The sequence below is a fragment of the Montipora foliosa genome, chromosome 3, assembly GCF_036669935.1.
Source record: "Montipora foliosa isolate CH-2021 chromosome 3, ASM3666993v2, whole genome shotgun sequence".
NCBI lineage: Eukaryota > Metazoa > Cnidaria > Anthozoa > Scleractinia > Acroporidae > Montipora > Montipora foliosa.
Window position 1 is genome coordinate 52321344 of NC_090871.1, and position 22549 is coordinate 52343892.

The following is a 22549-nucleotide window of genomic DNA, read 5'->3' on the forward strand; positions in this document are numbered from 1 at the left end:
AGAAACTTGGTGAAGTATCTGTTAGGGAGAGTCAAACTGTTGTAAGACTTTCAAATTCTACGCTACCAAAAAGCTAAAGATTTCTTAAATAAAACATCACCTAAAAGATTCGCAAACAGGGAAAAAACGTCCCTTACGTTTTCGGAACGGATATTATTGCAAGTTTTGGAACTTAAAAGGTCACCTAGCATTTTTGGGTGCGCAAATAGTTCACTAGGAAGTTGTTAAAAGGTAACATCCAGCCAGCAATTTCTGAAGTGAAGATTTCATTCCCTATAATCTCGGGTACTGAAATCTTCAGCTAAGAGATCCGTAACACATAAAATTCTTCTTGCTGACAAAAAGAATCTCTTTAAACAGTCTTTACACATTACAAGGAGCCTAGAAATGTCTCTCCAAGGCTTTTGAATCAATTTGCTCGTTAGGTGCCCTTGCGCGTAAACCCTACTCTCTTCCATTCCGTTCATTCTTCTATCGGGAGCACTGCTATTAATGTCCCAACTAAGAATCACTTAGTCAAATTTAGTCAAATTTTTTTACACCGAATAGGGAGAGGTGGCAAAGGGACGGAGATTGAAATCACAGAGAAAGAGATCAACGTCCCCTTGCCCCATCCCCCCTCACCCTCAGTCAAATTTCTAACCTTAGCTGTCTTCCGAAACAATCCGTTTGAATTCGATGAGCTTACATCTAAACTAAGCCTACATCCACTACCAAATCAATTAAATTTAGCAATTACTATAAGCCACTTGGGTTTGCTTTCGACGCGGGCTTAACAGTTACCAAAAACATGTATAATAACAACGGTAGATCCATATGTATCTACAGCACCCCCACCAATAGCAATATTTGTAGCGAATCCAGCAGCAGCTATACCCGCAAATCCAGCGCTTCTCTCCTGCAAAATATATTTTTTTAACAAAAGTGTTAGTGTCCTGATTGTCGTTAGGGCAAAAATACTTCATTTTACGGTTTCCATCTTTCATCATAACTCAATACCACGTGAAAAAAAATTAAAACAGCTTGTGGTAGGTAGGTTTTAAGCTCAAAGGTCATGTATAGTACAAATTCAAGAAAAACATACTCGTCCTCCCTCCCCCTCCTCAGTTAGTATAATAGTTAATGGGACAATGGGCTCCTGGAAAAACGCAATACAAGATAAGAGTTACGAGAAACTGATTCCACGATAAGATGATGTTAAGGAAGGATCTTGTTCAGTATACGGAGTCTGTTCTTCAGTTTCTGTGTTGTACAATCAGGAGGATTACTACACCCTTGCACGAGATGCTGGTCGACATTACAGGCTTAAGCCCAGGCTAAACGGTGAAACATTTTCATCAAACATCGTGTTTGGTCGAGGCGGCTAAATGATCAAACCTTTGTCCTGAATACAAAATGTTGGATGAAAATGTTTGTTCTAGATCAAAATGAAATATATAGTTTCGAGAGGCGGCTAAATGGCCAAACATGTTAATCCAACACAATGTTGGATGAAAATGTTTCTTCAAACAATGTTTGCCCCTTTAGCCACCCAACGTTGATTTTGGCAAACACGATGTTAGATGAAAATGTTTGATCGTTTAGCGGGGTCTTTACTTAGTGGCCTATCGTGCGTTTCTCAAGAGTCCGAAAAAGGAAATTGGGTTCCCAAAAAAACTATATTCTGTGCTCAACGTTCCCCAAGATAAAGATGCTTTCGAGTAATTTTCAGACCTGAACCGTTTAAAGTTTTTTAGTTTAAGAAATAGTGCTGGTTAGTTTGGGCACTAATCGATTGAGAACGGAAGAAAATCTAAGTTTCGCGGGCACGGAAACTCTTACGGAGTTTTGAGAAACGGGTCTCTGGCATTCATCAGGTTTCCAGTTTCCTTGGCTAACGGTGGTACTGCATGGTGATATCTGCGATAATATAACTGCAAAGAGAGTGACTTTGGGACTCTAACTATGGTACAAAGAGCGATTAAGTACCCACGACATCTTCTTAGCAAAGACTGAGAAAAATGCCGTTACAAGTAGAAACAAATGCTGTTGTCGTTGTTTGCCGATATGACGTCGTTGATCTTGATTTTGTTATTGTTGATGTTTTTATTTGTTAATGATGAATGATGTTTTGCAAACTTCTATTTGTTGTTAATGTAGTTCTCACAGCCTCAGCCCCTTGTACGGATATTGTTTAGTTGTGCGTCATTAATTTACATTTGTCACTATTCCGAGCTTAACTTGAGCTAACTACAGTTTAACTTACGGTTAAGGTTGTTTTGTTTTTCCACTTCGACCGAGCTTTTCTGCGTTATCACATAAATGGGAAGCCCGTCACACAATTCCTTCATCTCATCACTCAACATCGACCGGTCGTCAAGAGTTCCGTCAGTCGCATACTCAAACGAATCCTGAGAGGGATTTAAAGAACTTCCCTGCGGAAAAATATTAATTAGGTGACGGTTACAGGATGCAAATAGTGTGTTGATTTATCAACGTTCTTATTCAATGCACACAAAAGACATTTACATGCAAGAAAAACCATAAAAAGTAAAAACTTCGTCTTCAAGTTGGTAAAAGAGGCTCACTTTCTCAAAGAAAGGTCATCAGTCTGAGATGAAGCAAAAAGGGGACGCAAAAAATCTTTGTGTAGATGCAATTAGCTTACTCGTAGATTCAGAGAAATCATAAAAAGAAATGCGTTCGCAGAACGTAGTATACATATGCTTTTTCGATGAAATAGTTGATGTATTTTGTAACGACTTGCAACTCTACTAACCTCATCAAATACTTTCTTGAGGTCGCCAGGATTTGGTAGATTGTCCGTAGAGTTGCTCAGAAAGCAGGCTTTCTGATTAGACATCCGATGCATGGCCAAGTTCTTTGTGAATGAAAAATGAAACAAGTTATTCACAAGTGGTAAATAAAGTAGGAGAGCTATTTACTCAGATAATTACACAGCTAGTTCATCTGCCCAGCCAAGAAGAAAAAGAGGAAAAAAATAAGTGGATGCCGAAGTTATTGATTAAGCAGTTATGCGCATGCGTAAGTAAGAATTGACGGATACAATCATGAGTGCCATTGAGTAAGCTACTGTATAAGTAGGAAACTCTCTCTTGGATATAGAAAGAGAGGAAAAGGAGCATCACCACTAATATAAAATTACAGCCCACGCAGTCCTTGACTACTACCTTGACTACTACTCACTCGCTTAAAATCGTAAACAGATTTGACTGCTCCGGGGGCACTGTCACTAGTGTTGCCATCGTCTGGAACATTGATGGTCTCTGTTTCGCTCTCGGTGTTAATCTCGAGTGTTTCATCAATATCTTTCTCTCCATCGTGAATTTTAACAGTATACTTTGACACGGTGTCCTGCAAGAGAGTGGAAGCAAATAAACTTATCACCCTATTCTATTTAGAAACGTTTGCATGCTCTTCCGTGTGGATGTCACTTGATCAATTGACCAGCTTCTATTTTTTAGGACTTAAAAAAATTGTCTGTAAGGTTTCTAACGCCGAAAGATATTACAAAGAATCTTTTTGTTTATTGCGTTCGAAGTTAGCAGAAAGCAATAAAGACGTCGTGTGATCGATAGGGTCATCTGTGATACCAAGTGGAGCAAAACAAATTCTTTTCATTGAAAGTACCTTTTTTTGCCATGTTGAGACTTGCACTTTTTTTCCAAGACGTCTCAGTATTTAATTGACCCTTTAAATTCTCCATTTACTTTTAAACAAGACGATGTAAGATTGTAAATCGGGCTGTGGCTACACGTGCGCTGCTAGAGTAAGAAGCTCGATTTTAAGCGCTGCGTGACGGTTCTAAAAACAGCATGTATAATAGATGGTAACAGATGTATGTCTCAAAGAAAGATCATGAAAACTAAAGTCGAACTGGAAAAAAAAAACTTTATCATGAAAACATTTCTTATTTGAACTGACTTATTGACGAAAGTAAAATTGATTTGTTTGTGTGAGTTGTGACGTCAATGATACATGTCGAGAGAGATGGGGTTACTGTCACGTTTGGTGTTTAATAATTGCACTTAATGGACTTAGGCGCTATATAATGATACTTCTATTCTCTATCGCTGCGCTCAACCGAATAGGAAACATTCCCCGTGTAAACACTAGAGACGATAGAAGGGAGCCGACCAGCCATCTCGACCAGCCATTTTATTCACTGTTAGTCGAACCCTATACAACACTATCCGCCTAAGCGTGTCGCGAACCACAACCCACATAAAGGAATCCCGTTAGCGATGCAGTATACGTGGCAATTGTTACTATGACATTCGGGCGTTTGCAGACTAGTTTAGCGGTGGTTAAGCCGGATACGAAAAACCGGTGAAAAAACTCCTGACAGAAAAAGTCCGGAAACGTATTCTCCAAACCAATGCGAAACTACCCCAACCTCTGGAGTTTAAAGGTTGACAATAACACTATTACATTAAATATCACTTATAAGTACACCGATGTGCGAAAAAATTACCGCGAGCAAAGTTCTCAAGTGGCTGCTTGGAGTCAAGTGAATGGTGTGAATCGAGGAGTGGTTTAAATCTGCAAAAAGGTGCGAATGCCTAGCATAGCATGCGATGATGCGAGTACCCATGGGAAATTCATTTTGATTAATAGTAAATCATTTTGAAAAACTGGAATGCTTTGAGAATGAATTTTGCCCGTGACGGAGATTTGATGCGAAACCGGTTTGGCCTTGTCCGATTAACTAGAAAAAAGAAAGGTTTTGGGAGCTCCTGTACTATAAGTGGCTCTATATTCACATATTTTTGATTTACAATGCACAAATTAATCTCCCTCATTGAACTTGGTAGGTTAAAAATAGTTCACTTAAATGCTTTTTATAATGATCTCTTCTCGGAAAAATATCATAAAATTCATTCATGCGGTAAACTGATATCTACTTGCACGCTAAAACTGATTATCATTAATGAAGAGCTGAGTAAATATTGGCGGTCATTTTTACCTTTTCTTCTGCCGCTTCACGTTTAGAAACTGAGAATCCAGATACGGTAAAAACGAAGAAAGCAAAGCAGAAAACGATAAACGCCTTGAACTCCTGGTGAAATGAAAGATAAATGAATGGATATACTGCTGACTAAATTCAACGCCACATTTTTGGTGTTTTTACTGGAGAAAACTTTACAAAAGAATGCAGTTCTGAAGCAACTTACCATGTTAACTTGTCACTTTCTTAAAAGGAAAAGCGCTGGATGATCCCTTCTATGTTGACTTCGGGTGAAACCTGACGAGAAAGTTTCCCAACTGTTCCACTCGGAATGTGAATTCTGGTGGACAAGTTCATCGTTTATATACCATGCGTTGGCTGTTCAGTCCTTCCTGGTTACGTTTGTTTCAGCTGTTTTGCGGAAATCTTGCTGAAACTAGACTGAAACCTATACCCATTTTTAGAAGGGCCGGGTCTTAAAATGAGAAAAAGTGAGAGGAAACTTCTGTTTCTTGCTGTTAACGTGAATGGTTTTCAGTACAGATGGGACTCAGGAGTCATGTTATTGTCGTTAATTTTTGTTTAATAAAAAGAAAAAAAATACGTTATTCCAAGACACAGTTTATTCTTTACCATCTTTACAATGTTTTCTTAGTGTTATTTATATATTTTATTCTTCCATGTTTCACTTCTTTGCTAACTCGACCGAAAACCACATCTGACTTCCTTTAGCGTGCTCGTTCAAAACGCTAATTCAGTGGGATTTAAAATACTTAACATATATGGCATACTATCTCCGTTTATTACCAGGTCAGTAAACACAACCCTTTCTCAGCTCCAACAGAAGTTGTGATTTTTAACTTAAGAAAGTAACATGAAGGACAGGTTAAACAACGCGCTACAAAATATGGGAGCAGGGCAGTTAGTTCGTGATGTCTTTGGTCTAGCTTATACCAGGCGTCGGCAAACGAGAAATTACTTATCAGCGAATGAAAGTCGTTGCTTACACTTTTGGGGTGATTGCCCTACACTGTACGACTTGGCTTTTGCTGCGAAACGTCGCACTAGATCTGGTGTGAAACGTAAAAGGAAAAGCGCTTGATGATCACTTTTATGTTGACTTCGGGTGAACCCTGACGAGAAGGTTTCATTACTATTCCACTCGGAATGAGAATGCTGGTGGACAAGTTAATCATTAATATTCTATCCCTTGGCTGTTCAGTCCTTCCTGGTTATGCTTGTTTCAGCTGTTTTGCAGAAATCTTGCTGAGACTAGACTGACACCTATTCCTATTTTTAGAAGGGCAGGGTGTTAAAATGAGAAAAAGTAAGGGAAAACTTATGTTTCTTCCTGTTAACGTGAACGGTTTTCAGTACAGATGGGACACATGAGACTTGTTACTATCGTTTTTTTTTTTTTTTGAATAAAAAGTAAAAAAAAAAAATGGATTCGTTATTTTAAGACATAGTTTATCCTTTGCCATCTTCACAATGTTTCCTCGTTGTCAATATATTCCATTCCTCCATTTTTCACTTCTTTGCTAACGCGACCGAAAACCACATCGGACTTCCTTTAGCGCGCGTGTCCAAAACGCTTATTCAGTAGGAATGAAAAAAAATTAAAATTTATGGCACATCGTCTCCGTTTATTACCAGGTTGGTAAATATAACCCTTACTCAGCTCCAACAGAAGTTGAAGGACAGGTGAAATGACTCGCAACAGAATATGGGACCACGGCAGTGAGTTCCTGGTGTCTTGGTGTCTTTGGTCTCGCTTATTCCAGGAGTCGGCAAACGAGAAATTACTTATCAGAAATGTTTTTTTCTCGCGTTAAGGGATGCACGTTGCTTCAGCGCTTTCTTGTCTGCGTTTCATAGTTTGTAGAGTGAAAATGATTTGTTCTCGTTTCACTGCAGAGTGATTAGAAAACAAAATGAAAGTTGTTGCTCACACTTTTGGCGAGATTTCCATACACTGTACGACTTGGTTTTTGCTGCGAAACTTTGCACCAGCTCTGGTGTGAAACATTTACGGTGATTGCCTGATGAATTCATTAGGGAACGTCATAGAATCTCTATTTAAGTTTAAACTAGTTAAATAAAGTTGTTTGGGAGCTCCTTTACCATAACTGGCTCTACTTTAACGTATTTCTAATAAACAATGCACAAACAAATCCCAACGAGTGAACTTAGTAGGTTAAAATTAGTTTACCTAAATGCTTCTTATATTTACCTGTTATCGGAAAAGTATAATGAAACTGCTCTTTTTAATTGAAAACCGATACCCGTTTTTAGAAGACCGGGTGTTAAATGTAGAAAAAAGACAGAGGAAACGTCTGTTTCTTGCTGTTAACGTAAACGGTTTTTAGTACAGATAGGACTCATAAGTTATGTTATTGTCGTTTTTTTTTTTTGTTCAGAATTTAAAAGAAAACAAAACTGGATTTATGAAACCATCTTTACAATGTTTCCTTGTTGTCGATATATTCTTTTGCTCCATGTTTCACTTCTTTGCTAACTCGGCCGAAGACCACATCTGACTTCCTTAAGCGGGCGCATGCACAACTGGCTACACTGGCACTTTGACTACGCTACGTCCAAGATACGATCACAGTAAACGAAATACACGATTTCCACGAACATCTTAACAGACAGAACGCCGACATTCATTTCACCAAGGAGATAGAGGAGAACGGTAAGTTACCTTTTCTAGACTACCTGGTTACACGTGACAACAACAGATTACGAGCAAACCGACTCACACTGACAGACTACTTGACCACCAGTCATCTTACAACCCTACGTCTCACAAAGCTATAAGCGTTAAGTGTAAGTTTTCTAGATCCAGGAAAAAGTGACGTCAAAGGCTCAGTAGCATAAAATTTCAGCGTGTAAATGCAGCTAATAATATATGCAAAACGCGAGTTTAAAAGTCTGAAAGCCCAAAACTCTCGTGCGGTATATTAATTCTGTGGCGTACACACGCATTGCATTCTAACACTAGTGAGCCTTTGACGTCATTTTCTCTTCGATCCAGCTCTCTCAAGATGGCTGACCATTAAATAGGAAACTTCCAGTTAAAATAAACAGGTGTCTTTGAAATCATGACTTAAAACTATGGTCGCTTAGTGTTAAGTTAACATAGTTTTGAAATTCAAAGAAAAAGTTTTGGTTACATTGCACTTTAATTGATCTCCAATTAGAAAATTCGCGGTTGGAGGCTTCTTAAACCGGTGAGACGGAAACTTGTCAGGTGATGGCCAATAAACAACAGATTTTCCAAATTTGGACAGAGTGAAAGGGAAGTCACTAACGAGAATTACATTTTCCTTTTAGTCTGATAACCAGGAAAAAAAAAACAGAAAAATTGTTCTACACAGCTAGAAACAGTATTGCAAAAAATAATCCAAGCAAACAAGACGACTTACCGAATCCCAGCCATTACAAGTTAAAAGTAAAAACTTCCCAGCCAGCTCGATTTCTACTTGAAGAGCGCGCTTTTTGTCGAGTGGCCACGTTGGGTACTCTTGATTTCTACTTAGCCGTTTTGAACGAAATATGCAAGTCCACCGATTTGAATTTAAACAAATGTTCAGTACTTCTTACCGTACACTATTCGTAAAGCACTGAAATTTCGTAAGGTGAGTAAGAGAGTCCTATTCTACACGAAAATGTAAAAAGATAGGATATGAAAATTTTGATCACAGGGGCCCTTTGAGCGGTGGTTTTAACTTTGAGTCCGTGGATAAAATCCTAAATTGTGACTTGTCAAAAAACTAATGCACAACTCTATTCCTTGGTATTGTGTATCAGTATACAATGCAAGGTCCTAGTTTGGAACTTGTGGCGATAGACAAGTATGATCGTTAACTATCCTCATTAAACTGAATTGGGAGGAGTCGATTTAAGTCATTTGCTTTCGTCTTTCCTTACGTAACAACCATACCAATATTACTAGAAGTAATCGAGGATTAATGAATGGGATTCGAAGTAATAAAGTCATGATAGCGCCGAAAGGATACTGCGATTAACGTAATTTTTCTGAACCGTTCCGCTTGGCCACAAAAGACACCCAGTACGCATAATTACGCGTAATCAAACTTATGAAGTGCGTCTGTTTGCATTTGTTTGATATATCTCAATTCAACCGGAGACCCGCAAATGAATATGCTTTTTGCATAATCAAGATCTGCAAGAGATGTTAATGTGAAACATCAGCATCTTTTTTGATCTCTAAAGACTAACGTATCCATGGTCCAATTCAATAGCCTTGAAACTCCGGATCGATCGAGCTCTTGCTTGGTGTTTAAAATGCGGGCAAGTATATTCGCTCAGCCGCAGCGTAATCACACTTTCGACAAAACAAGCGTGAATTTACAAGCCGGCCCACAAGTCGGTAATTCACTAACTTTCCTAAAGCTCGGATAGGTCGTTGAAGTCCCTCGTATGTAAGGTATGGTCGCTGTAGTGACAGGTATCGTTCGCTTCGGTGTTGCTTTAATTTTTGCGTCTGTTGAAGTCTCTGTTGTAGTTGTTCTTGCTAACAACGTTGTCTAAGTACTTAGCTTTGTCTGCTAAGCTGTCAGGTGAGTCATAGACTAGTTGGGCTCTTCTCGTCGTGGTCCGCACAGTAGTAGCTTTGTGAGACGTAGGGTTGTAAGATGACTGGTGGTCAAGTAGTCTGTCAGTGTGAGTCGGTTTGCTCGTAATCTGTTGTTGTCACGTGTAACCAGGCAGTCTAGAAAAGGCAACTTACCGTTCTCCTCGATCTCCTTGGTGAAATGAATGTCGGCGTTCTGTCTGTTAAGATGTTCGTGGAAATCGTGTATTTCGTCTGTGTGCACTGCTGTGATCGTATGTTCGACGTACATGTAGTCAAAGTGCCAGTGTAGCCAGTTGTGCATGCGCCCGCTTAAGGAAGTCAGATGTGGTCTTCGGCCGAGTTAGCAAAGAAGTGAAACATTGAGGAAAGGAATATATCGACAACAAGGAAACATTGTGAAGATGGTTTCATGAATCCAGTTTTGTTTTCTTTTAAATTCTGAACAAAAAAAAAAACGGCAATAACATAACTTATGAGTCCTATCTGTACTGAAAGCCGTTTACGTTAACAGCAAGAAACAGACGTTTCCTCTGTCTTTTTTCTACATTTAACACCCGGTCTTCTAAAAACGGGTATCGGTTTTCAATTAAAAAGAACAGTTTCATTATACTTTTCCGAGAACAGGTAAATATAAGAAGCATTTAGGTAAACTAATTTTAACCTACTAAGTTCACTCGTTGGGATTTGTTTGTGCATTGTTTATTGGAAATACGTTAAAATAGAGCCAGTTATGGTAAAGGAGCTCCCAAACAACTTTATTTAACAAGTTTAAACTTAAATAGAGATTCTATGACGTTCCCTAATGAATTCATCAGGCAATCACTGTAAATGCTTCACACCAGAGCTGGTGCAAAGTTTCGCAGCAAAAACCAAGTCGTACAGTGTAAGGAAATCTCGCCAAAAGTGTGAGCAACAACTTTCATTTGTTTTCTAATCACTCTGCAGTGAAACGAAAACAAATCATTTTCACTCCAGAAACTATGAAACGCAGACAAGAAAGCGCTGAAGCAACGTGCATTCCTTAACGCGAGAAAAAACATTTCTGATAAGTAATTTCTCATTTGCCGACTCCTGGAATAAGCGAGACCAAAGATACCAATAATAATAATAATAATAATAGTAATAATAATAATAATAATAATAATAATAATAATAATAATAATAGTAATTTATTTCACTTATAAACCAAGACACTAGGAACTCACTGCCGTGGTCCCATATTCTGTTGCGAGTCATTTCACCTGTCCTTCAACTTCTGTTGGAGCTGAGTAAGGGTTATATTTACCAACCTGGTAATAAACGGAGACGATGTGCCATAAATTTTAATTTTTTTCATTCCTACTGAATAAGCGTTTTGGACACGCGCGCTAAAGGAAGTCCGATGTGGTTTTCGGTCACGTTAGCAAAGAAGTGAAAAATGGAGGAATGGAATATATTGACAACGAGGAAACATTGTGAAGATGGCAAAGGATAAACTATGTCTTAAAATAACGAATCCATTTTTTTTTTACTTTTCATTCAAAAAAAAAAAAAAAAAAAACGATAGTAACAAGTCTCATGTGTCCCATCTGTACTGAAAACCGTTCACGTTAACAGGAAGAAACAAAAGTTTTCCCTTACTTTTTCTCATTTTAACACCCTGCCCTTCTAAAAATAGGTATAGGTGTCAGTCTAGTCTCAGCAAGATTTCTGCAAAACAGCTAAAACAAGCATAACCAGGAAGGACTGAACAGCCAAGGGATAGAATATTAATGATTAACTTGTCCACCAGCATTCTCATTCCGAGTGGAATAGTGATGAAACCTTCTCGTCAGGGTTCACCCGAAGTCAACATAAAAGTGATCATCGAACGCTTTTCCTTTTACGTTTCACACCAGATCTAGTGCAAAGTTGCGCAGCAAAAGCCAAGTCGTACAGTGTAGGGCAATCACCCCAAAAGTGTAAGCAACGACTTTCATTCGCTGATAAGTAATTTCTCGTTCGCCGACGCCTGGTATAAGCTAGACCAAAGACATCACGAACTAACTGCCGTGCTCCCATATTTTGTAGCGCGTCGTTTAACCTGCCCTTCATGTTACTTTCTTAAGTTAAAAATCACAACTTCTGTTGGAGCTGAGAAAGGGTTGTGTTTACTGACCTGGTAATAAACGGAGATAGTATGCCATATATATTAAGTATTTTTATTCCCACTGAATTAGCGTTTTGAACGAGCACGCTAAAGGAAGTAAGATGTGGTTTTCGGTCGAGTTAGCAAAGAAGTGAAACATGGAAGAATAAAATATATAAATAACACTAAGAAAACATTGTAAAGATGGTAAAGAATAAACTGTGTCTTGGAATAACGTATTATTTTTCTTTTTATTAAACAAAAATTAACGACAATAACATGACTCCTGAGTCCCATCTGTACTGAAAACCATTCACGTTAAGAAACAGAAGTTTCCTCTCACTTTTTCTCATTTTAAGACCCGGCCCTTCTAAAAATGGGTATAGGTTTCAGTCTAGTTTCAGCAAGATTTCCGCAAAACAGCTGAAACAAACGTAACCAGGAAGGACTGAACAACCAACGCATGGTATATAAACGATGAACTTGTCCACCAGAATTCACATTCCGAGTGGAACAGTTGGGAAACTTTCTCGTCAGGTTTCACCCGAAGTCAACATAAAAGGGATCATCCAGCGCTTTTCCTTTTACAAAAGTGACAAGTTAACATGGTAAGTTGCTTCAGAACTGCATTCTTTTGTAAAGTTTTCTCCAGTAAAAACACCAAAAATGTGGCGTTGAATTTAGTCAGCAGTATATCCATTCATTTATCTTTCATTTCACCAGGAGTTCAAGGCGTTTATCGTTTTCTGCTTTGCTTTCTTCGTTTTTACCGTATCTGGATTCTCAGTTTCTAAACGTGAAGCGGCAGAAGAAAAGGTAAAAATGACCGCCAATATTTACTCAGCTCTTCATTAATGATAATCAGTTTTAGCGTGCAAGTAGATATCAGTCTACCACATAAATGAATTTTATGATATTTTTCCGAGAAGAAATCATTATAAAAAGCATTTAAGTGAACTATTTTTAACCTACCAAGTTCAATGAGGGAGATTAATTTGTGCATTGTAAATCAAAAATATGTGAAAATAGAGCTACTTATAGTAAAGGAGCTCCCAAAAACTTTCTTTTTTCTAGTTAATCGGGCAAGGCCAAGCCGGTTTCGCATCAAATCTCCGTCACAGGCAAAATTCATTCTCAAAGCATTCCAGTTTTTCAAAATGATTTACTATTAATCAAAATGAATTTCCCATGGGTACTCGCATCATCGCATGCTATGCTAGGCATTCGCACCTTTTTGCAGATTTAAACCACTCCTCGATTCACACCATTCACTTGACTCCAAGCAGCCACTTGAGAACTTTCCTCGGGGTAATTTTTTCGCACATCGGTGTACTTATAAATGGTATTTAATGTAACAGTGTTATTGTCAACCTTTAAACTCCAGAGGTTGGGGTAGTTTCGCATTGGTTTGGAGAGCACGTTACCGGGCTTTTTCTCTCACGAGTTTTTTCACCGGTTTTTTTTATCCGGCTTAACCACCGCTAAATTAGTCTGCAAACGCCCGAATGTCATAGTAACAATTACCATGTATACTGCATCGCTAATAAGCTTCCTTTATGTGGGTTGTGGTTCGCGACACGCTTAGGCGGATAGTGTTGTATAAGGTGCACTTGGTATCACAGATGACCCTATCGATCACACAACGCCTTTATTGCTTTCTGCTAACTTCGAACGCAATAAACAAAAAGATTCTTTGTAATACCTTTCGGCGTTAGAACTGAACTTTACAGACAATTATTTTAAGCCCTGAAAAATAGAAGCCGGTGAATTGATGAAGTAACATCCACACGAAAGAGCATGCAAACGTTTCTAAATAGAATAGGGTGATACGTTTATTTGCTTCCACTCTCTTGCAGGACACCGTGTCAAAGTATACTGTTAAAATTCACGATGGAGAGAAAGAGATTGATGAAACACTTGAGATTAACACCGAGGACGAAACAGAGACCATCAACGTTCCAGACGATGGCAACACTAGTGCCAGTGCCCCCGGAGCAGTCAAATCTGTTTACGATTTCAAGCGAGTGAGTAGCAGCTAAGGACCGCGTGGGCGGTAATTTTATATTAGTGGTGATACTCCTTCTCTCCTCTTTCTATATTCTAGAGAAAGCTTCCTACTTCCACAGTAGCTTACTCAATAACATTGATGATTGTATCCATCAATTCTTACTAACGCATGCGCAGAACTGCTTAATCACCAATTACGACGCCCACAAATTTTTTTCTACTTTTTTTCTTCTTGACTGGCAGATGAACTAGCTGTGTAATTATCTGAGTAAATAGCTCTCCTACTTTATTTACCACTTGTGAATAACTTGTTTCATTTTTCATTCACAAAGAACTTGGCCATGCATCGGATGTCTAATCAGAAAGCCTGCTTTCTGAGCAACTCTACGGACAATCTACCAAATCCTGGCGACCTCAAGAAAGTACTTGATGAGGTTAGTAGAGTTGCAAGTCGTTGCCAAACACATCAACTATTTCATCGAAAAAGCATATGTATACTAGGTTCTGCCAACGCATTTCTTTTTTATGATTTCTCTGAATCTACGAGTAAGCTAACTGCATTTACCCAAAGATTTTCGCGCCCCTTTTTTGCTTCATCTCAGACTGATGACCTTTCTTTGAGAAAGTAAGCTTCTTTTACCAACTTGAAGATGTAGTTTTTACTTTTTATGGTTTCTCTTGCATGTAAATGTCTTTTGTGTGCATTTAATAAGAAAGTTGATAAATCAACACACTCTTTGCATCCTGTAACCGTCACCTAATTAATATTTTTCCGCAGGGAAGTTCGTCAAGCCCCTCTCAGGATTCGTTTGAGTATATGGTTGACGGAACTCTCGACGACCGGTCGATGTTGAGTGATGAGATGAAGGAATTGTGTGACGGGCTTCCCATTTATGTGATAACGCAGAAAAGCTCGGTGGAAGTGGAAAAACAAAACAGCCTTAACCGTAAGTTAAACTGTAGTTAGCTCAAGTTAAGCTCGGAATAGTGACAAATGTAAATTAATGACGCACAACTAAACAATATGCGTACAAGTTGCTGAGACTGTAAGAACTACATTAACAACAAATAGAAGTTTGAAAAACCTCATTCATCATTAACAAATAAAAACGTCACCAATAACAAAATCAAGATTAACGACGTCATATCGGCAAACAATGACAACAGCATTTGTTTCTACTTGTAACGGCATTTTTCTCAGTCTTTGCTCAGTAGATGTCGTGGGTACTTAATCGCTCTTTGTACCATAGTTTTTTTTTTTCTTAACTTTGTACCATAGTTAGAGTCCCAAAGTCACTCTCTTTGCAGTTATATTATCGCAGATACCACCATGCAGTACCACCGTTAGCCAAGGAAACTGGAAACCTGATGAATGCAAGAGACCCGTTTCTCAAAACTCCGGAAGAGTTTCCGTGCCCGCGAAACTTAGATTTTCTTCCGTTCTCAATCGATTAGTGCCCAAACTAACCCGCACTATTTCTTAAACTAGAAAACCTTTTAATGGTTCAGGTTTGAAAATTACTCGAAAGCATCTTTATGTTGGGGAACGTTGTGCACAGAATATAGTTTTTTTGGAACCCAATTTCCTTTTTCGGACTCTTGAGAAACTCATGATAGGCCACTAAGTAAAACCCCCGCTAAACGATCAAACATTTTCATCTAACATTGTATTGGATTAACATGTTTGGCCATTTAGCCGCCTCTCGAAACTATATACTTCATTTTGATCTAGAACAAACATTTTCATCCAACATTTTGTATTCAAGACAAAGGTTTGATCATTTAGCCGCCTCGACCAAACACGATGTTTGATGAAAATGTTTCACCGTTTAGCCTGGGCTTAAGCCTGTAATGTCGACCAGCATCTCGTGCAAGGGTGTAGTAATCCTCCTGATTGTGCAATACAGAAACTGAAGAACAAACTCCGTATAATGAACAAGATCATTCCTTAACATCATCTTATCGTGGAATCAGTTTCTCGTAACTCTTATCTTGTATTGCGTTTTTCCAGGAGCCCATTGTCGAATTAACTATTATATTAACTGAGGAAGGGGAGGGAGGACGAGTATGTTTTTCTTGAATTTGTACTGTACACGACCTTTGAGCTCAAAACTTTCTCCAATACTACCACAAGATGTTTTGTGATTGTTTTTCATGTGGTATTGAGATATGATGAAAGATGGAAACCGTAAAATGAAGTATTTTTGCCCTAACGACAATCAGGACACTAACAGTTTTGTTTTAAAAAAATATTTTGCAGGAGAGAAGCGCTGGCCTTGCTGGTACCACTACCGCTGTGTTCGGTACAGATATTGCTATAGAAGGTGGTGCTGTAGATACCTATATATCTGCCGTCGGTATTATGTATGTTCAGGATAACTGTTAAGCCCGCGTCGAAAGCAAACCCAAGTGGCTTAGAGTAATTGCTAAATTTAATTGATTTGGTAGTGGATGTAGGCTTAGTTTAGATGTAAGCTAATTGAATTCAAACGGATTGTTTCAGAAGACAGCTAAGGTTAGAAATTTGACTCGAGGTGAGGGGGGATGGGGCAAGGGGACGTGGATCTCTTGCTCTGTGATTTCAATCTCCGTACCTTTGCCACCTCTCCCTATTCGGTGTAGAAAATTTGACTAAATTTGACTAAGTGATTCTTAGTTGAGACATTAATAGCAGTGCTCCCGATAGAAGAATGAACGGAATGGAAGAGGAGAATAGAGTTTACGCGCAATAGCACCCAACAAGCAAATTGAGCTAAAAGCCTTGGAGAGACATTTCTAGGCTCCTTGTAATGTGTAAAGACTGTTTAAAGAGATTTTTTTGGTCAGCAAGAAGAATTTTATGTGTTACGGATCTCTTAGCTGAAGATTTCAGTACCCGAGATTATAGGGAATGAAATCTTCACTTCAGAAATTGCCGGCTGGACGTTACCTTTTAATAACTTCCTAGTGAACTATTTGCGCACCCGAAAATGCTAGGTGACCTTTTAAGTTCCAAAACTTGCAATAATATCCGTTCCGAAAACGTAAGGGACGTTCCTTCCCTGTTTGCGAATCTTTTAGGTGATCTTTTAGTTAAGAAATCTTTAGCTTTTTGGCAGCGTAGAATCTGAAAGTCTTAGAACAGTTTGACTCTCCCTAACAGATACTTCACCGAAGTTTCTCGTTGGGTGCTCCTGTATGTGGAATAAGGGTTCGATTCTTTCGGGAAAGTGGCGCAAGGCCTGTAGAAATAGCAAAGTAAACTAGGGTCTAAACTATTCTGTGGGCTTACTTTCCTGACCGCCTGAACGTAAAGTATTCGGTTTCCAGAATACCCGTTCTAACTTCTGGAAAACCTTTTTCCACTTATTCGCATAATGCTAAAACTGGACTTAAAATTTTGGATTTTGGGTGAAATGAATTATTAGGCATTAGGTAGTAATTCCTTGCAATGCTGTTTGTCATAGTTGTGTAGGGTAGTTCCACACTTCCGAGTCGTTCAGTGAAATCCTTAAGCGTGACCATTCATATGAAAATCACTTGGCGGTATTTTCCTGTGGTATTGTTTATCATGCTAGGGAGAAGACGACCAAAGTCTTCATTTGTTTCGTAGGACCCGTAAGACCGTGGAGAAAGTTTAACAAAAAGCTTTAGAAAAGGTTAGTTTTGTTTTGTAGACACAAATTCAGTGATGTAACGACAAACACCATAGCCCACGCAGTGCAAAGTAATTATCAATTATCAATAACAACGAAAGAAGTAAATAAAGCCACTTGAATGTTAAGAAATGCGTCCAATTTTTGTAATATATTCTGACACCACTCTGAGGCTTTGAAGGTTAACATTAATATTCTTTTGTATTAAATTCTCTATTGAGAATTATGGCACAAAGGAAGCAAGATTTGCCTTGAAAGCACTGGGGTCATATTTCAATATTGTTATATTGAACCTGGACTATATATTGGAGGGTTTGAAATCCCCCTTTAAAATTTCGCCTTCGGTTTCTCGTTTTTCCTTCCGGTCTCATTAAAACTGGAAAATGTTTGGGCTTAACTGCAGAATACCCTGCCATTTTGAAGCTGCACCTCTGAAAAGGCTGGATACGCGGATAGGCAGTCGAAAGTACCACCCCTCCCCAGGTAAACTTTTAACTATATTGAGAAGTGGATACGCGGATACGCGGATACGCAGTGGAAAACATGGATACCCGGATACGTGGATACGCGGACATCACACATGGGAACTGGATACCAACTTCGTGTAACATACTTCAAAATGCTCTGTAGTATATGCATGGATATGTGGATACGCGGATACGCAGTGGAAAATACTTCACCTATTGTTTCAGTGATCAGGCCAAAGCACTCTCGTAGAATTTTAGCTTTCATTGTACACTTCGGTTAACTACACTTTTTCACGAGATCGTGTGAAGAAGAAAGCACACGTTTACTGATTAAGCCTAAGCGCTCGTTTCAGTGATTAGGCCTAAGCACTCTCGTAGAATTTTAGCTTTCATTTTACGCTTCGGTTAACTACACTTTTTCACGAAATCGTGTGAAGAAGAAAGCACTTGTTTACTGATTAAGCCTAAGCGCTCGTTTCGGTGATTAGGCCTAAGCAATGTCGTAGAATTTTAGCTTTCATTTTACGCTTCGGTTAACTACATTTTTTCACGACATCGGTGAAGAAGAAAGCACTCGTTTACTGATTAAGCCTAAGCGCCCGTTTCAGTGATTAGGCCTAAGCAATCTCGTAGAATTTTAAATGAATGAAGGGGTAGTTTCTAAAGAAACTGTGGTGCTGCGTCGGTGGGGAAGTAGTATACAAAAATTTGGTTTTATCAACGGAGTTGATAATGTAAATTGGCCACCGTACAGAGATTCTAAAAGTTGACGTTTCGAGCGTTAGCCCTTCGTCAGAGCAAATCGAGGAATTATGGGTTACGTGTAGTTTTTATAGTAGAGTAGGAGCTACGCTATTGGTGGTAACACGGCAAGGTGAAAAATAAGAATATATTAGTTACATGAAAAGCGTTCGTTAATACCGTGAGGATTAAGGGTGCCGATTTGAAAGATGAATTTTTGTTCCAGATTCTTTCGGCTTTCCGTCGTACCTAGATGTAGGGAAAGGCCGCAAATAGCCATGTGTTTTTTGGAGTGGTTAGGCAGATTAAAATGGCGAGCGACTGGCTTAGATGCATCCTTGTCATTCTTCTCAACATCGCGAAGGTGTTCGCGGAATCGGTCACCTAGTCGTCTACCTGGCTCACCAATGTATAATTTATTGCATAACGTGCAGGTTATGCAATAAATGACATTTGTGGAGGTACATGTGACACGATCGGTGATCTTAACAGATCGCTTAGGTCCCGATATCTTGCTAGTGTTAACAATGAAAAGACAAGTTTTGCATCGTGAGCGCGCGCATTTGAAAGTGCCGGGTTGCTCGTTAGTTTTGTGCCAAAAACGGGTTGCTCGGGTTGCTCGTTAGAGCTATGTGCCAAAAACGAATCGCACTTGACAAACAAATTCTTCATTGCCGCTCCGGACTTTCCAAAATCTGTCCAGCAATTTTAGTACAATCTATTCGCGCTAAAATCCGACAACTTAATTCTGGACTGTTTGACCATTTACACCAAACCAAGACTCTAAAACTTCAACAATTAATAGGTCCGCAAATTACCGACGACACTACATTGCATAGCCATAATACCGTAATTACAATTCCAGAAAATCTTCCGCTTTCTGACTCAGAGAAATCTGTTCTCAGTAAGGGCCTAAATTTTGTCCCTATTACCAAACGCACCAACGAATTTTCTATTAAGCAAGATGTTGAAAAATTCCTTCGCCGCGTTCAGTTAAAAGCCTTTTTTCACGACAAAGAGGATGATTCGGACACTTCTAATAAAGATATTTTTGAAACACTTCTAGTTCGCAAATCCAAATGGACTCCCCCAGAGGGACAATTTGCCTCTTTAGATTTTTTTACCAAAAAATGCCGTCACGACATTCACAAACTTAAATTCAATCGCAACACTAAATTTTCCAACCTTTCTTCAGAAGAGTGGGCGGCGGTTAAAAATCTTAGTAAACGCAACGACATAGTTGTCAAATCGGCCGACAAAGGCGGCGCGGTAGTTATTTGGCGGTCCGACCTTTACCAAAAAGAAGCTTTGCGGCAACTTTCGGATACCTCGTTTTATGCCAAAATCCCTAAGGATCTCACTTCCAAAAATCAAAAACTTGTCAAAGACACCATTCAAAATCTTATAGTTAATCAAGAATTACCGGACACTGCCACTAATCTCATCATCAGCACCCCTAGAACTTCGTGCATTTACTTCTTGCCTAAAATTCACAAACCCAACAACCCAGGTCGCCCTATCGTTTCTGCCTGTAGTTGCCCCACCGAACTCATTTCTAGCTACTTAGACAGGATTATGACGCCTATCGTCAAATCTTTGCCATCATACATTAAAGACAGTACACACGCACTGCAAATTTTCCGCGATTTCAATTTCTCCGGACAAGACAAACTTATTTTCACCATGGACATTACATCTCTATACACAGTCATTCCTAATAGCGAAGGTCTTCAAGCCCTTAAACACTTTTTCGATCAACGCACTGTCAAAGAACCTAGCTCGGAAACGCTCCTCCGCCTTGCCGAACTCGTTTTAACGCTTAACTGTTTTTCATTCGCCGGCAACTATTACAAACAAATTAATGGTGTAGCGATGGCCACAAGAATGGGACCTAGCTATGCCAATCATTTTGTAGGATATGTTGAACACCAATTTTTAATCAGTACAACGGCCCCAAACCTGAACTCTACGGCCACTACATCGACGACTGCATCGGCGCTATTTCATCCAGCAGAGAAGAACTCGATCAATTTATAACCTCCGTCAACTCTTTTCATCCGGCTCTTAAATATACCTGGGAAATTTCGGAAACTTCCTTGGCTTTCCTAGATATCAAAGTTTCTATTAGAGGCAACGTGCTATGTACTAGTGTGCACTACAAACCTACTGATTCACACAGTTTTTTGTTGTATTCATCGTGACATCCATCACATGTCAAGAACTCCATCCCTTATTCTCAATTTCTTAGACTTCGACGCCTGTAGTGATGACTCCGATTTTTCACGCAAATCAGAGGAGATGTGCCAGTTCTTCGAAAAACGAGGCTATCCTGTCTCTGTGGTCAAAGCCGGCCATCATCGCACCCAACAATTTGATCGACAGTCATCACTACAAACGTCACAAAAAGATAAGAATGACAGAATTCCATTCACCCTCACTTTCCATCCTCATAATCACGCAGTCAAAAGCATCATTCTTAGTAATTTTAAATTACTCCAAAATGATCCTGAGACTGATAGAATCTTTTCGCAACCTCCACTTATTTTATTCAAACGCGACAAAAACGTAGGCAACTTTTTAGTTCGAAGCGCGCTCAAAACTAACGAGCAACCCGGCACTTTCAAATGCGCGCGCTCACGATGCAAAACTTGTCTTTTCATTGTTAACACTAGCAAGATATCGGGACCTAAGCGATCTGTTAAGATCACCGATCGTTTCACATGTACCTCCACAAATGTCATTTATTGCATAACCTGCACGTTATGCAATAAATTGTACATTGGTGAGACAGGTAGACGACTAGGTGACCGATTCCGCGAACACCTTCGCGATGTTGAGAAGAATGACAAGGATGCATCTAAGCCAGTCGCTCGCCAATTTAATCTGCCTAACCACTCCAAAAAACACATGGCTATCTGCGGCCTTTCCCTACATCTAGGTACGACGGAAAGCCGAAAGAATCTGGAACAAAAATTCATCTTTCAAATCGGCACCCTTAATCCTCACGGTATTAACGAACGCTTTTCATTTAACTACATGTAATATATTCTTATTTTTCACCTTGCCATGTTACCACTAATAGCGTAGCTCCTACTCTACTATAAAACTACACGTAACCCATAATTCCTCGATGCGCTCTGACGAAGAGCTAACGCTCGAAACGTCAACTTTTAGAATCTCTGTACGGTGGCCAATTTACATTATCAACTCCGTTGATAAAACCAAATTTTTGTATCGTAGAATTTCAGCTTTCATTTTACGCTTCGGTTAACTACACTTATTCACGAGATCGTGTCAAGAAGAAAGCAGTAAACACTCGCTTCAGTGATTAGGCCTAAGCACTCTCGTAGAATTTTACCTTTCATTTTACGCTTCGGTGAACTACACTTTTTTACGAGATCGTGTGAAGAAGAAAGCAGTCGTTTACTGATTAAGCCTAAGCGCTCGTTTTAGTGATTAGGCCTAAGCAATCTGGTAGAATTTTAGCTTTCATTTTACGCTTCGGTTAACTACACTTTTTCACGAGATCGTGTGAAGAAGAAAGCACTCGTTTACTGATTAAGCCTAAGCGCTCGTTTCAGTGATTAGGCCTAAGCAATCTCGTAGAATTTTAGCTTTCATTTTACGCTTCAGTTAACTACACTTTTTCACGACATCGGTGAAGAAGAAAGCACCGTTTACTGATTAAGCCTAAGCGCTCGTTTCAGTGATTAGGCCAAAGCACTCTCGTAGAATTTTAGCTTTCATTGTACACTTCGGTTAACTACACTTTTTCACGAGATCGTGTGAAGAAGAAAGCACTCGTTTACTGATTAAGCCTAAGCGCTCGTTTCAGTGATTAGGCCTAAGCAATCTCGTAGAATTTTAGCTTTCATTTTACGCTTCGGTTAACTACACTTTTTCACGAGATCGTGTCAAGAAGAAAGCAGTAAACACTCGCTTCAGTGATTAGGCCTAAGCACTCTCGTCGAATTTTAGCTTCCATTTTACGCTTCGGTTAACTACACTTTTTTACGAGATCGTGTGAAGAAGAAAGCAGTC

The 22549-nt window shown here is 39.2% G+C and overlaps 2 protein-coding genes across 2 annotated transcripts; one reads left to right on the plus strand and one right to left on the minus strand.

The window, feature by feature from the left end:
• Positions 1–662: 662 nt before the first annotated feature.
• LOC137995003 (uncharacterized) lies at positions 663–5261 on the minus strand. Its single transcript, XM_068840578.1, has 6 exons — positions 5175–5261; positions 4967–5059; positions 3187–3354; positions 2759–2860; positions 2246–2414; positions 663–898 (listed from the first exon to the last, which is right to left on the minus strand). The coding sequence occupies exons 1-6, from the start codon at positions 5175–5177 to the stop codon at positions 780–782; spliced, it is 654 nt and encodes a 217-aa protein (XP_068696679.1). The 5' UTR covers positions 5178–5261; the 3' UTR covers positions 663–779.
• A 6978-nt stretch (positions 5262–12239) lies between these two features.
• LOC137995005 (uncharacterized) lies at positions 12240–17079 on the plus strand. Its single transcript, XM_068840579.1, has 6 exons — positions 12240–12266; positions 12382–12474; positions 13515–13682; positions 13998–14099; positions 14444–14612; positions 15926–17079. Exons 1-6 carry the CDS (start codon positions 12264–12266, stop codon positions 16042–16044), a joined length of 654 nt encoding a protein of 217 aa, XP_068696680.1. The 5' UTR covers positions 12240–12263; the 3' UTR covers positions 16045–17079.
• Positions 17080–22549: the final 5470 nt, after the last annotated feature.